Below are 11074 nucleotides of genomic sequence, written 5' to 3'. Positions count from 1 at the left end.
CTGCGCAGGAACAGCTGCGCAGAAACAGCTGCGCAGGAACAGCTGCGACGGAACAGCTGCGCAGAAACAGCTGCGCAGGAACAGCTGCGCAGGAACAGCTGCGCAGGAACAGCTGCGCAGGAACAGCTGCGCAGGAACAGCTGCGCAGGAACAGCTGCGCAGAAACAGCTGCGCAGAAACAGCTGCGCAGAAACAGCTGCGCAGAAACAGCTGCGCAGAAACAGCTGCGCAGAAACAGCTGCGCAGAAACAGCGGCGCAGAAACAGCGGCGCAGAAACAGCGGCGCAGAAACACTCTATAGCCTCCGGTTACAGGAGCGTACCTCCATTTTCAATGTTTTTTGGGCAGTTGAACATGTAAAGTTGAATCCCGTACGCGCGTGGTAGGATCTCTAGACCACGCGCGCGTACGGAGTTCGTCACCCATGCTGTTGCAGTGAAGTCTCATCAGAAAATCAGAAACAGCTGCGCAGAAGCGGCTGCGCAGAAGCGGCTGCGCAGAAGCGGCTGCGCAGAAGCGGCTGCGCAGAAACGGCTGCGCAGGAACAGCTGCGCAGGAACAGCTGCGCAGGAACAGCTGCGCAGGAACAGATGCGCAGAAGCGGCTGCGCAGAAACGGCTGCGCAGAAACGGCTGCGCAGAAACGGCTGCGCAGAAACGGCTGCGCAGAAACGGCTGCGCAGAAACGGCTGCGCAGAAACGGCTGCGCAGAAACGGCTGCGCAGAAACGGCTGCGCAGAAACGGCTGCGCAGAAACGGCTGCGCAGAAACGGCTGCGCAGAAACGGCTGCGCAGAAACGGCTGCGCAGAAACGGCTGCGCAGAAACGGCTGCGCAGAAACGGCTGCGCAGAAACGGCTGCGCAGAAACGGCTGCGCAGAAACAGCTGCGCAGAAACAGCTGCGCAGAAACAGCTGCGCAGAAACAGCTGCGCAGAAACAGCTGCGCAGAAACAGCTGCGCAGAAACAGCTGCGCAGAAACAGTGCGCAGAAACAGCTGCGCAGAAACAGCTGCGCAGAAACAGCTGCGCAGGAACAGCTGCGCAGGAACAGCTGCGCAGAATCAGCTGCGCAGGATCAGCTGCGCAGAAACAGCTGCGCAGAAACAGCTGCGCAGGAACAGCTGCGCAGGAACAGCTGCCCAGAAACAGCTGCGCAGAAACAGCTGCGCAGAAACAACTGCGCAGAAACAGCTGCGCAGGAACAGCTGCGCAGGAACAGCTGCGCAGGAACAGCTGCGCAGGAACAGCTGCGCAGGAACAGCTGCGCAGAAACAGCTGCGCAGAAACAGCTGCGCAGAAACAGCTGCGCGGAAACAGCTGCGCGGAAACAGCTGCGCGGAAACAGCTGCGCGGAAACAGCTGCGCGGAAACAGCTGCGCGGAAACAGCTGCGCGGAAACAGCTGCGCGGAAACAGCTGCGCGGAAACAGCTGTGCAGAAACAGCTGCGCAGAAGCAGATGCGCAGAAACAGCTGCGCAGAAACAGCTGCGCAGAAACAGCTGCGCAGAAACAGCTGCGCAGAAACAGCGGCGCAGAAACAGCGGCGCAGAAACAGCGGCGCAGAAACAGCGGCGCAGAAACACTCTATAGCCTCCGGTTACAGGAGCGTACCTCCATGTTCAATGTTTTTTGGGCAGTTGAACATGTAAAGTTGAATCCCGTACGCACGTGGTAGGATCTCTAGACCACGCGCGCGTACGGAGTTCGTCACCCATGCTGTTGCAGTGAAGTCTCATCAGAAAATCAGAAACAGCTGCGCAGAAGCGGCTGCGCAGAAGCGGCTGCGCAGGAACGGCTGCGCAGGAACGGATGCGCAGGAACGGCTGCGCAGTAACAGCTGCGCAGAAACAGCTGCGCAGAAACAGCTGCGCATGAACAGCTGCGCATGAACAGCTGCGCATGAACAGCTGCGCATGAACAGCTGCGCATAAACAGCTGCGCATAAACAGCTGCGCATAAACAGCTGCGCATAAACAGCTGCGCCGAAACAGCTGCGCCGAAACAGCTGCGCCGAAACAGCTGCGCCGAAACAGCTGCGCCGAAACAGCTGCGCCGAAACAGCTGCGCCGAAACAGCTGCGCCGAAACAGCTGCGCCGAAACAGCTGCGCCGAAACAGCTGCGCCGAAACAGCTGCGCCGAAACAGCTGCGCCGAAACAGCTGCGCCGAAACAGCTGCGCCGAAACTGCTGCGCCGAAACAGCTGCGCCGAAACAGCTGCGCAGAAACAGCTAGGCATAAGCAGCTGCGCAGAAACAGCTGCGCAGAGACAGCTGCGCAGAAACAGATGCGCAGAAACAGCTGCGCAGAAACAGCTGCGCAGAAACAGCTGCGCAGAAACAGCTGCGCAGAGACAGCTGCGCAGAGACAGCTGCGCAGAGACAGCTGCGCAGAGACAGCTGCGCAGAAACAGCTGCGCAGAAACAGCTGCGCAGAAACAGCTGCGCATAAACAGCTGCGCAGAAACAGCTGCGCAGAAACAGTTGCGCAGAAACAGCTGCGCAGAAACAGCTGCGCAGAAACAGCTGTGCAGAAACAGCTGCGCAGAAACAGATGCGCAGAAACAGCTGCGCAGAAACAGCTGCGCAGAAACAGCGGCGCACAAACAGCGGCGCAGAAACACTCTATAGCCTCCGGTTACAGGAGCGTACCTCCATGTTCAATGTTTTTTGGGCAGTTGAACATGTAAAGTTGAATCCCGTACGCGCGTGGTAGGATCTCTAGACCACGGGCGCGTACAGAGTTCGTCACCCATGCTGTTGCAGTGAAGTCTCATCAGAAAATCAGAAACAGCTGCGCGGAGACGGCTGCGCAGAAGCGGCTGCGCGGAAGCGGCTGCGCGGAAGCGGCTGCGCGGAAGCGGCTGCGCGGATGCGGCTGCGCGGAAACGGCTGCGCGGAAACGGCTGCGCGGAAACGGCTGCGCGGGAACGGCTGCGCGGGAACGGCTGCGCGGGAACGGCTGCGCGGGAACGGCTGCGCGGGAACAGGTGCGCGGGAACAGGTGCGCGGGAACAGCTGCGCGGGAACAGCTGCGCAGGAACAGCTGCGCAGGAACAGCTGCGCAGGAACAGGTGCGCAGGAACAGCTGCGCAGGAACAGCTGCGCAGGAACAGGTGCGCAGAAACAGCTGCGCAGAAACAGCTGCGCAGAAACAGCGGCGCAGAAACAGCGGCGCAGAAACAGCGGCGCAGAAACACTCTATAGCCTCCGGTTACAGGAGCGTACCTCCATGTTCAATGTTTTTTGGGCAGTTGAACATGTAAAGTTGAATCCCGTACGCGCGTGGTAGGATCTCTAGACCACGCGCGCGTACGGAGTTCGTCACCCATGCTGTTGCAGTGAAGTCTCATCAGAAAATCAGAAGCGGCTGCGCGGAAGCGGCTGCGCGGAAGCGGCTGCGCGGGAGCGGCTGCGCGGGAGCGGCTGCGCGGGAGCGGCTGCGCGGAAGCGGCTGCGCGGAAGCGGCTGCGCGGAAGCGGCTGCGCGGAAGCGGCTGCGCGGAAGCGGCTGCGCGGAAGCGGCTGCGCGGAAGCGGCTGCGCGGAAACGGCTGCGCAGAAACGGCTGCGCAGAAACGGCTGCGCAGAAACGGCTGCGCAGAAACGGCTGCGCAGAAACGGCTGCGCAGAAACGGCTGCGCAGAAACGGCTGCGCAGAAACGGCTGCGCAGAAACGGCTGCGCAGAAACGGCTGCGCAGAAACGGCTGCGCAGAAACGGCTGCGCAGAAACAGCTGCGCAGAAACAGCTGCGCAGAAACAGCTGCGCAGAAACAGCTGCGCAGAAGCAGCTGCGCAGAAGCAGCTGCGCAGAAGCAGCTGCGCAGAAACAGCTGCGCAGAAACAGCTGCGCAGAAACAGTGCGCAGAAACAGCTGCGCAGAAACAGCTGCGCAGAAACAGCTGCGCAGATACAGCTGCGCAGATACAGCTGCGCAGAAACAGCTGCGCAGAAACAGCTGCGCAGAAACAGCTGCGCAGAAACAGCTGCGCAGAAACAGCTGCGCAGAAACAGCTGCGCAGAAACAGCTGCGCAGGAACAGCTGCGCAGAAACAGCTGCGCAGAAACAGCTGCGCAGGAACATCTGCGCAGGAACAGCTGCGCAGAAACAGCTGCGCAGAAACAGCTGCGCAGAAACAGCTGCGCAGGAACAGCTGCGCAGGAACAGCTGCGCAGGAACAGCTGCGCAGGAACAGCTGCGCAGGAACAGCTGCGCAGGAACAGCTGCGCAGAAACAGCTGCGCAGAAACAGCTGCGCAGAAACAGCTGTGCAGAAACAGCTGCGCAGAAACAGATGCGCAGAAACAGCTGCGCAGAAACAGCTGCGCAGAAACAGCGGCGGACAAACAGCGGCGCAGAAACAGCGGCGCAGAAACACTCTATAGCCTCCGGTTACAGGAGCGTACCTCCATGTTCAATGTTTTTTGGGCAGTTGAACATGTAAAGTTGAATCCCGTACGCACGTGGTAGGATCTCTAGACCACGCGCGCGTACGGAGTTCGTCACCCATGCTGTTGCAGTGAAGTCTCATCAGAAAATCAGAAACAGCTGCGCAGAAGCGGCTGCGCAGAAGCGGCTGCGCAGAAACGGCTTCGCAGAAACGGCTGCGCAGGAACGGCTGCGCATAAGCGGCTGCGCAGAAGCGGCTGCGCAGAAGCGGCTGCGCAGAAGCGGCTGCGCAGAAGCGGCTGCGCAGAAGCGGCTGCGCAGAAGCGGCTGCGCAGGAACGGCTGCGCAGGAACGGCTGCGCAGGAACGGCTGCGCAGGAACGGCTGCGCAGGAACGGCTTCGCAGGAACGGCTTCGCAGGAACGGCTTCGCAGGAACGGCTGCGCAGAAGCGGCTGCGCAGAAGCGGCTGCGCAGAAGCGGCTGCGCAGAAGCGGCTGCGCAGAAGCGGCTGCGCAGAAGCGGCTGCGCAGAAGCGGCTGCGCAGAAGCGGCTGCGCAGAAGCGGCTGCGCAGAAGCGGCTGCGCAGAAGCGGCTGCGCAGAAGCGGCTGCGCAGAAGCGGCTGCGCAGAAGCGGCTGCGCAGAAGCGGCTGCGCAGAAACGGCTGCGCAGAAACGGCTGCGCAGGAACGTCTGCGCAGAAACGGCTGCGCAGAAACGGCTGCGCAGAAACGGCTGCGCAGAAACGGCTGCGCAGAAACGGCTGCGCAGAAACGGCTGCGCAGAAACGGCTGCGCAGAAACGGCTGCGCAGAAACGGCTGCGCAGAAACGGCTGCGCAGAAACGGCTGCGCAGAAACGACTGCGCAGAAACAGCTGCGCAGAAGCGGCTGCGCAGAAGCGGCTGCGCAGAATCAGCTGCGCAGAAGCAGCTGCGCAGAAGCAGCTGCGCAGATACAGCTGCGCAGATACGGCTGCGCAGAAACGGCTGCGCAGAAACGGCTGCGCAGAAACGGCTGCGCTGATACGGCTGCGCAGAAGCGGCTGCGCAGAAGCGGCTGCGCAGAAGCGGCTCCGCAGAAACGGCTGCGCAGATACGGCTGCGCAGAAACGGCTGCGCAGAAACGGCTGCGCAGAAACGGCTGCGCAGAAACGGCTGCGCAGAAACGGCTGCGCAGAAACGGCTGCGCAGTAACGGCTGCGCAGAAACGGCTGCGCAGAAACGGCTGCGCAGAAACGTATGCGCAGAAACGGCTGCGCAGAAACGGCTGCGCAGAAACGGCTGCGCAGAAACGGCTGCGCAGAAACGGCTGCGCAGAAACGGCTGCGCAGAAACAGCTGCGCAGAAACAGCTGCGCAGAAGCAGCTGCGCAGAAGCAGCTGCGCAGAAACAGCTGCGCAGAAGCAGCTGCGCAGAAACAGCTGCGCAGAAACAGTGCGCAGAAACAGCTGCGCAGAAACAGCTGCGCAGAAACAGCTGCGCAGATACAGCTGCGCAGATACAGCTGCGCAGATACAGCTGCGCAGAAACAGCTGCGCAGAAACAGCTGCGCAGATACAGCTGCGCAGATACAGCTGCGCAGAAACAGCTGCGCAGAAACAGCTGCGCAGAAACAGCTGCGCAGAAACAGCTGCGCAGGAACAGCTGCACAGAAACAGCTGCGCAGAAACAGCTGCGCAGAAACAGCTGCGCAGGAACAGCTGCGCAGGAACAGCTGCGCAGAAACAGCTGCGCAGGAACAGGTGCGCAGGAACAGCTGCGCAGGAACAGCTGCGCAGGAACAGGTGCGCAGGAACAGGTGCGCAGAAACAGCTGCGCAGAAACAGCTGCGCAGAAACAGCGGCGCAGAAACAGCGGCGCAGAAACAGCGGCGCAGAAACACTCTATAGCCTCCGGTTACAGGAGCGTACCTCCATGTTCAATGTTTTTTGGGCAGTTGAACATGTAAAGTTGAATCCCGTACGCGCGTGGTAGGATCTCTAGACCACGGGCGCGTACGGAGTTCGTCACCCATGCTGTTGCAGTGAAGTCTCATCAGAAAATCAGAAACAGCTGCGCGGAGACGGCTGCGCAGAAGCGGCTGCGCGGAAGCGGCTGCGCGGAAGCGGCTGCGCGGAAGCGGCTGCGCGGAAGCGGCTGCGCGGATGCGGCTGCGCGGAAACGGCTGCGCGGAAACGGCTGCGCGGAAACGGCTGCGCGGGAACGGCTGCGCGGGAACGGCTGCGCGGGAACGGCTGCGCGGGAACAGGTGCGCGGGAACAGGTGCGCGGGAACAGCTGCGCGGGAACAGCTGCGCGGGAACAGCTGCGCAGGAACAGCTGCGCAGGAACAGGTGCGCAGGAACAGCTGCGCAGGAACAGCTGCGCAGGAACAGGTGCGCAGGAACAGGTGCGCAGAAACAGCTGCGCAGAAACAGCTGCGCAGAAACAGCGGCGCAGAAACAGCGGCGCAGAAACAGCGGCGCAGAAACACTCTATAGCCTCCGGTTACAGGAGCGTACCTCCATGTTCAATGTTTTTTGGGCAGTTGAACATGTAAAGTTGAATCCCGTACGCGCGTGGTAGGATCTCTAGACCACGCGCGCGTACGGAGTTCGTCACCCATGCTGTTGCAGTGAAGTCTCATCAGAAAATCAGAAACAGCTGCGCAGAAGCGGCTGCGCGGAAGCGGCTGCGCGGAAGCGGCTGCGCGGAAGCGGCTGCGCGGGAGCGGCTGCGCGGGAGCGGCTGCGCGGAAGCGGCTGCGCGGAAGCGGCTGCGCGGAAGCGGCTGCGCGGAAGCGGCTGCGCGGAAGCGGCTGCGCGGAAGCGGCTGCGCGGAAGCGGCTGCGCGGAAACGGCTGCGCAGAAACGGCTGCGCAGAAACGGCTGCGCAGAAACGGCTGCGCAGAAACGGCTGCGCAGAAACGGCTGCGCAGAAACGGCTGCGCAGAAACGGCTGCGCAGAAACGGCTGCGCAGAAACGGCTGCGCAGAAACGGCTGCGCAGAAACGGCTGCGCAGAAACGGCTGCGCAGAAACAGCTGCGCAGAAACAGCTGCGCAGAAACAGCTGCGCAGAAACAGCTGCGCAGAAGCAGCTGCGCAGAAGCAGCTGCGCAGAAACAGCTGCGCAGAAACAGCTGCGCAGAAACAGTGCGCAGAAACAGCTGCGCAGAAACAGCTGCGCAGAAACAGCTGCGCAGATACAGCTGCGCAGATACAGCTGCGCAGAAACAGCTGCGCAGAAACAGCTGCGCAGAAACAGCTGCGCAGAAACAGCTGCGCAGAAACAGCTGCGCAGAAACAGCTGCGCAGAAACAGCTGCGCAGGAACAGCTGCGCAGAAACAGCTGCGCAGAAACAGCTGCGCAGGAACAGCTGCGCAGGAACAGCTGCGCAGAAACAGCTGCGCAGAAACAGCTGCGCAGGAACAGCTGTGCAGGAACAGCTGCGCAGGAACAGCTGTGCAGGAACAGCTGTGCAGGAACAGCTGCGCAGGAACAGCTGCGCAGAAACAGCTGCGCAGAAACAGCTGCGCAGAAACAGCTGTGCAGAAACAGCTGCGCAGAAACAGATGCGCAGAAACAGCTGCGCAGAAACAGCTGCGCAGAAACAGCGGCGGACAAACAGCGGCGCAGAAACACTCTATAGCCTCCGGTTACAGGAGCGTACCTCCATGTTCAATGTTTTTTGGGCAGTTGAACATGTAAAGTTGAATCCCGTACGCGCGTGGTAGGATCTCTAGACCACGGGCGCGTACGGAGTTCGTCACCCATGCTGTTGCAGTGAAGTCTCATCAGAAAATCAGAAACAGCTGCGCGGAGACGGCTGCGCAGAAGCGGCTGCGCGGAAGCGGCTGCGCGGAAGCGGCTGCGCGGAAGCGGCTGCGCGGAAGCGGCTGCGCGGAAACGGCTGCGCGGAAACGGCTGCGCGGGAACGGCTGCGCGGGAACGGCTGCGCGGGAACGGCTGCGCGGGAACAGGTGCGCGGGAACAGGTGCGCGGGAACAGGTGCGCGGGAACAGCTGCGCGGGAACAGCTGCGCAGGAACAGCTGCGCAGGAACAGCTGCGCAGGAACAGGTGCGCAGGAACAGCTGCGCAGGAACAGCTGCGCAGGAACAGGTGCGCAGGAACAGGTGCGCAGAAACAGCTGCGCAGAAACAGCTGCGCAGAAACAGCTGCGCAGAAACAGCGGCGCAGAAACAGCGGCGCAGAAACAGCGGCGCAGAAACACTCTATAGCCTCCGGTTACAGGAGCGTACCTCCATGTTCAATGTTTTTTGGGCAGTTGAACATGTAAAGTTGAATCCCGTACGCGCGTGGTAGGATCTCTAGACCACGCGCGCGTACGGAGTTCGTCACCCATGCTGTTGCAGTGAAGTCTCATCAGAAAATCAGAAACAGCTGCGCAGAAGCGGCTGCGCGGAAGCGGCTGCGCGGAAGCGGCTGCGCGGAAGCGGCTGCGCGGAAGCGGCTGCGCGGAAGCGGCTGCGCGGAAGCGGCTGCGCGGAAGCGGCTGCGCGGAAGCGGCTGCGCGGAAGCGGCTGCGCGGAAGCGGCTGCGCGGAAACGGCTGCGCGGAAACGGCTGCGCGGAAACGGCTGCGCAGAAACGGCTGCGCAGAAACGGCTGCGCAGAAACGGCTGCGCAGAAACGGCTGCGCAGAAACGGCTGCGCAGAAACGGCTGCGCAGAAACAGCTGCGCAGAAACAGCTGCGCAGAAACAGCTGCGCAGAAACAGCTGCGCAGAAGCAGCTGCGCAGAAGCAGCTGCGCAGAAACAGCTGCGCAGAAACAGCTGCGCAGAAACAGTGCGCAGAAACAGCTGCGCAGAAACAGCTGCGCAGATACAGCTGCGCAGATACAGCTGCGCAGATACAGCTGCGCAGAAACAGCTGCGCAGATACAGCTGCGCAGAAACAGCTGCGCAGAAACAGCTGCGCAGAAACAGCTGCGCAGAAACAGCTGCGCAGAAACAGCTGCGCAGAAACAGCTGCGCAGAAACAGCTGCGCAGGAACAGCTGCGCAGAAACAGCTGCGCAGAAACAGCTGTGCAGGAACAGCTGCGCAGGAACAGCTGCGCAGAAACAGCTGCGCAGAAACAGCTGCGCAGAAACAGCTGCGCAGGAACAGCTGCGCAGGAACAGCTGCGCAGGAACAGCTGCGCAGGAACAGCTGCGCAGAAACAGCTGCGCAGGAACAGCTGCGCAGGAACAGCTGCGCAGGAACAGCTGCGCAGCAACAGCTGCGCAGAAACAGCTGCGCAGAAACAGCTGCGCAGAAACAGCTGCGCAGAAACAGCGGCGCAGAAACAGCGGCGCAGAAACAGCGGCGCAGAAACACTCTATAGCCTCCGGTTACAGGAGCGTACCTCCATGTTCAATGTTTTTTGGGCAGTTGAACATGTAAAGTTGAATCCCGTACGCACGTGGTAGGATCTCTAGACCACGCGCGCGTACGGAGTTCGTCACCCATGCTGTTGCAGTGAAGTCTCATCAGAAAATCAGAAACAGCTGCGCAGAAGCGGCTGCGCAGAAGCGGCTGCGCAGAAACGGCTTCGCAGAAACGGCTGCGCAGGAACGGCTGCGCATAAGCGGCTGCGCAGAAGCGGCTGCGCAGAAGCGGCTGCGCAGAAGCGGCTGCGCAGAAGCGGCTGCGCAGAAGCGGCTGCGCAGAAGCGGCTGCGCAGAAGCGGCTGCGCAGAAGCGGCTGCGCAGAAGCGGCTGCGCAGGAACGGCTGCGCAGGAACGGCTGCGCAGGAACGGCTGCGCAGGAACGGCTTCGCAGGAACGGCTGCGCAGAAGCGGCTGCGCAGAAGCGGCTGCGCAGAAGCGGCTGCGCAGAAGCGGCTGCGCAGAAGCGGCTGCGCAGAAGCGGCTGCGCAGAAGCGGCTGCGCAGAAGCGGCTGCGCAGAAGCGGCTGCGCAGAAGCGGCTGCGCAGAAGCGGCTGCGCAGAAGCGGCTGCGCAGAAGCGGCTGCGCAGAAGCGGCTGCGCAGAAGCGGCTGCGCAGAAGCGGCTGCGCAGAAACGGCTGCGCAGAAACGGCTGCGCAGGAACGTCTGCGCAGAAACGTCTGCGCAGAAACGGCTGCGCAGAAACGGCTGCGCAGAAACGGCTGCGCAGAAACGGCTGCGCAGAAACGGCTGCGCAGAAACGGCTGCGCAGAAACGACTGCGCAGAAACAGCTGCGCAGAAGCGGCTGCGCAGAAGCGGCTGCGCAGAATCAGCTGCGCAGAAGCAGCTGCGCAGAAGCAGCTGCGCAGAAGCAGCTGCGCAGAAGCAGCTGCGCAGAAGCAGCTGCGCAGAAACGGCTGCGCAGAAACGGCTGCGCAGATACGGCTGCGCAGATACGGCTGCGCAGAAACGGCTGCGCAGAAACGGCTGCGCAGAAACGGCTGCGCTGATACGGCTGCGCAGAAGCGGCTGCGCAGAAGCGGCTGCGCAGAAGCGGCTCCGCAGAAACGGCTGCGCAGATACGGCTGCGCAGAAACGGCTGCGCAGAAACGGCTGCGCAGAAACGGCTGCGCAGAAACGGCTGCGCAGAAACGGCTGCGCAGTAACGGCTGCGCAGAAACGGCTGCGCAGAAACGGCTGCGCAGAAACGTATGCGCAGAAACGGCTGCGCAGAAACGGCTGCGCAGAAACGGCTGCGCAGAAACGGCTGCGCAGAAACGGCTGCGCAGAAACGGCTGCGCAGAAACGGCTGCGCAGAAACG

At 62.0% G+C, this 11074-nt stretch overlaps 1 protein-coding gene across 1 annotated transcript; it reads left to right on the top strand.

The window, feature by feature from the left end:
* Positions 1-2869: 2869 nt before the first annotated feature.
* LOC126232305 (trichohyalin-like) lies at positions 2870-6272 on the top strand. Its single transcript, XM_049942588.1, has 3 exons — positions 2870-3210; positions 3340-4362; positions 4517-6272. The coding sequence occupies exons 1-3, from the start codon at positions 2870-2872 to the stop codon at positions 6270-6272; spliced, it is 3120 nt and encodes a 1039-aa protein (XP_049798545.1).
* The last annotated feature ends 4802 nt before the right edge of the window (positions 6273-11074 follow it).

The sequence above is a fragment of the Schistocerca nitens genome, unplaced genomic scaffold, assembly GCF_023898315.1.
Source record: "Schistocerca nitens isolate TAMUIC-IGC-003100 unplaced genomic scaffold, iqSchNite1.1 HiC_scaffold_468, whole genome shotgun sequence".
NCBI classification, from domain to species: domain Eukaryota; kingdom Metazoa; phylum Arthropoda; class Insecta; order Orthoptera; family Acrididae; genus Schistocerca; species Schistocerca nitens.
Note: the sequence above shows the minus strand (reverse complement) of the source record. Positions and strands in the feature narration are given on the sequence as shown.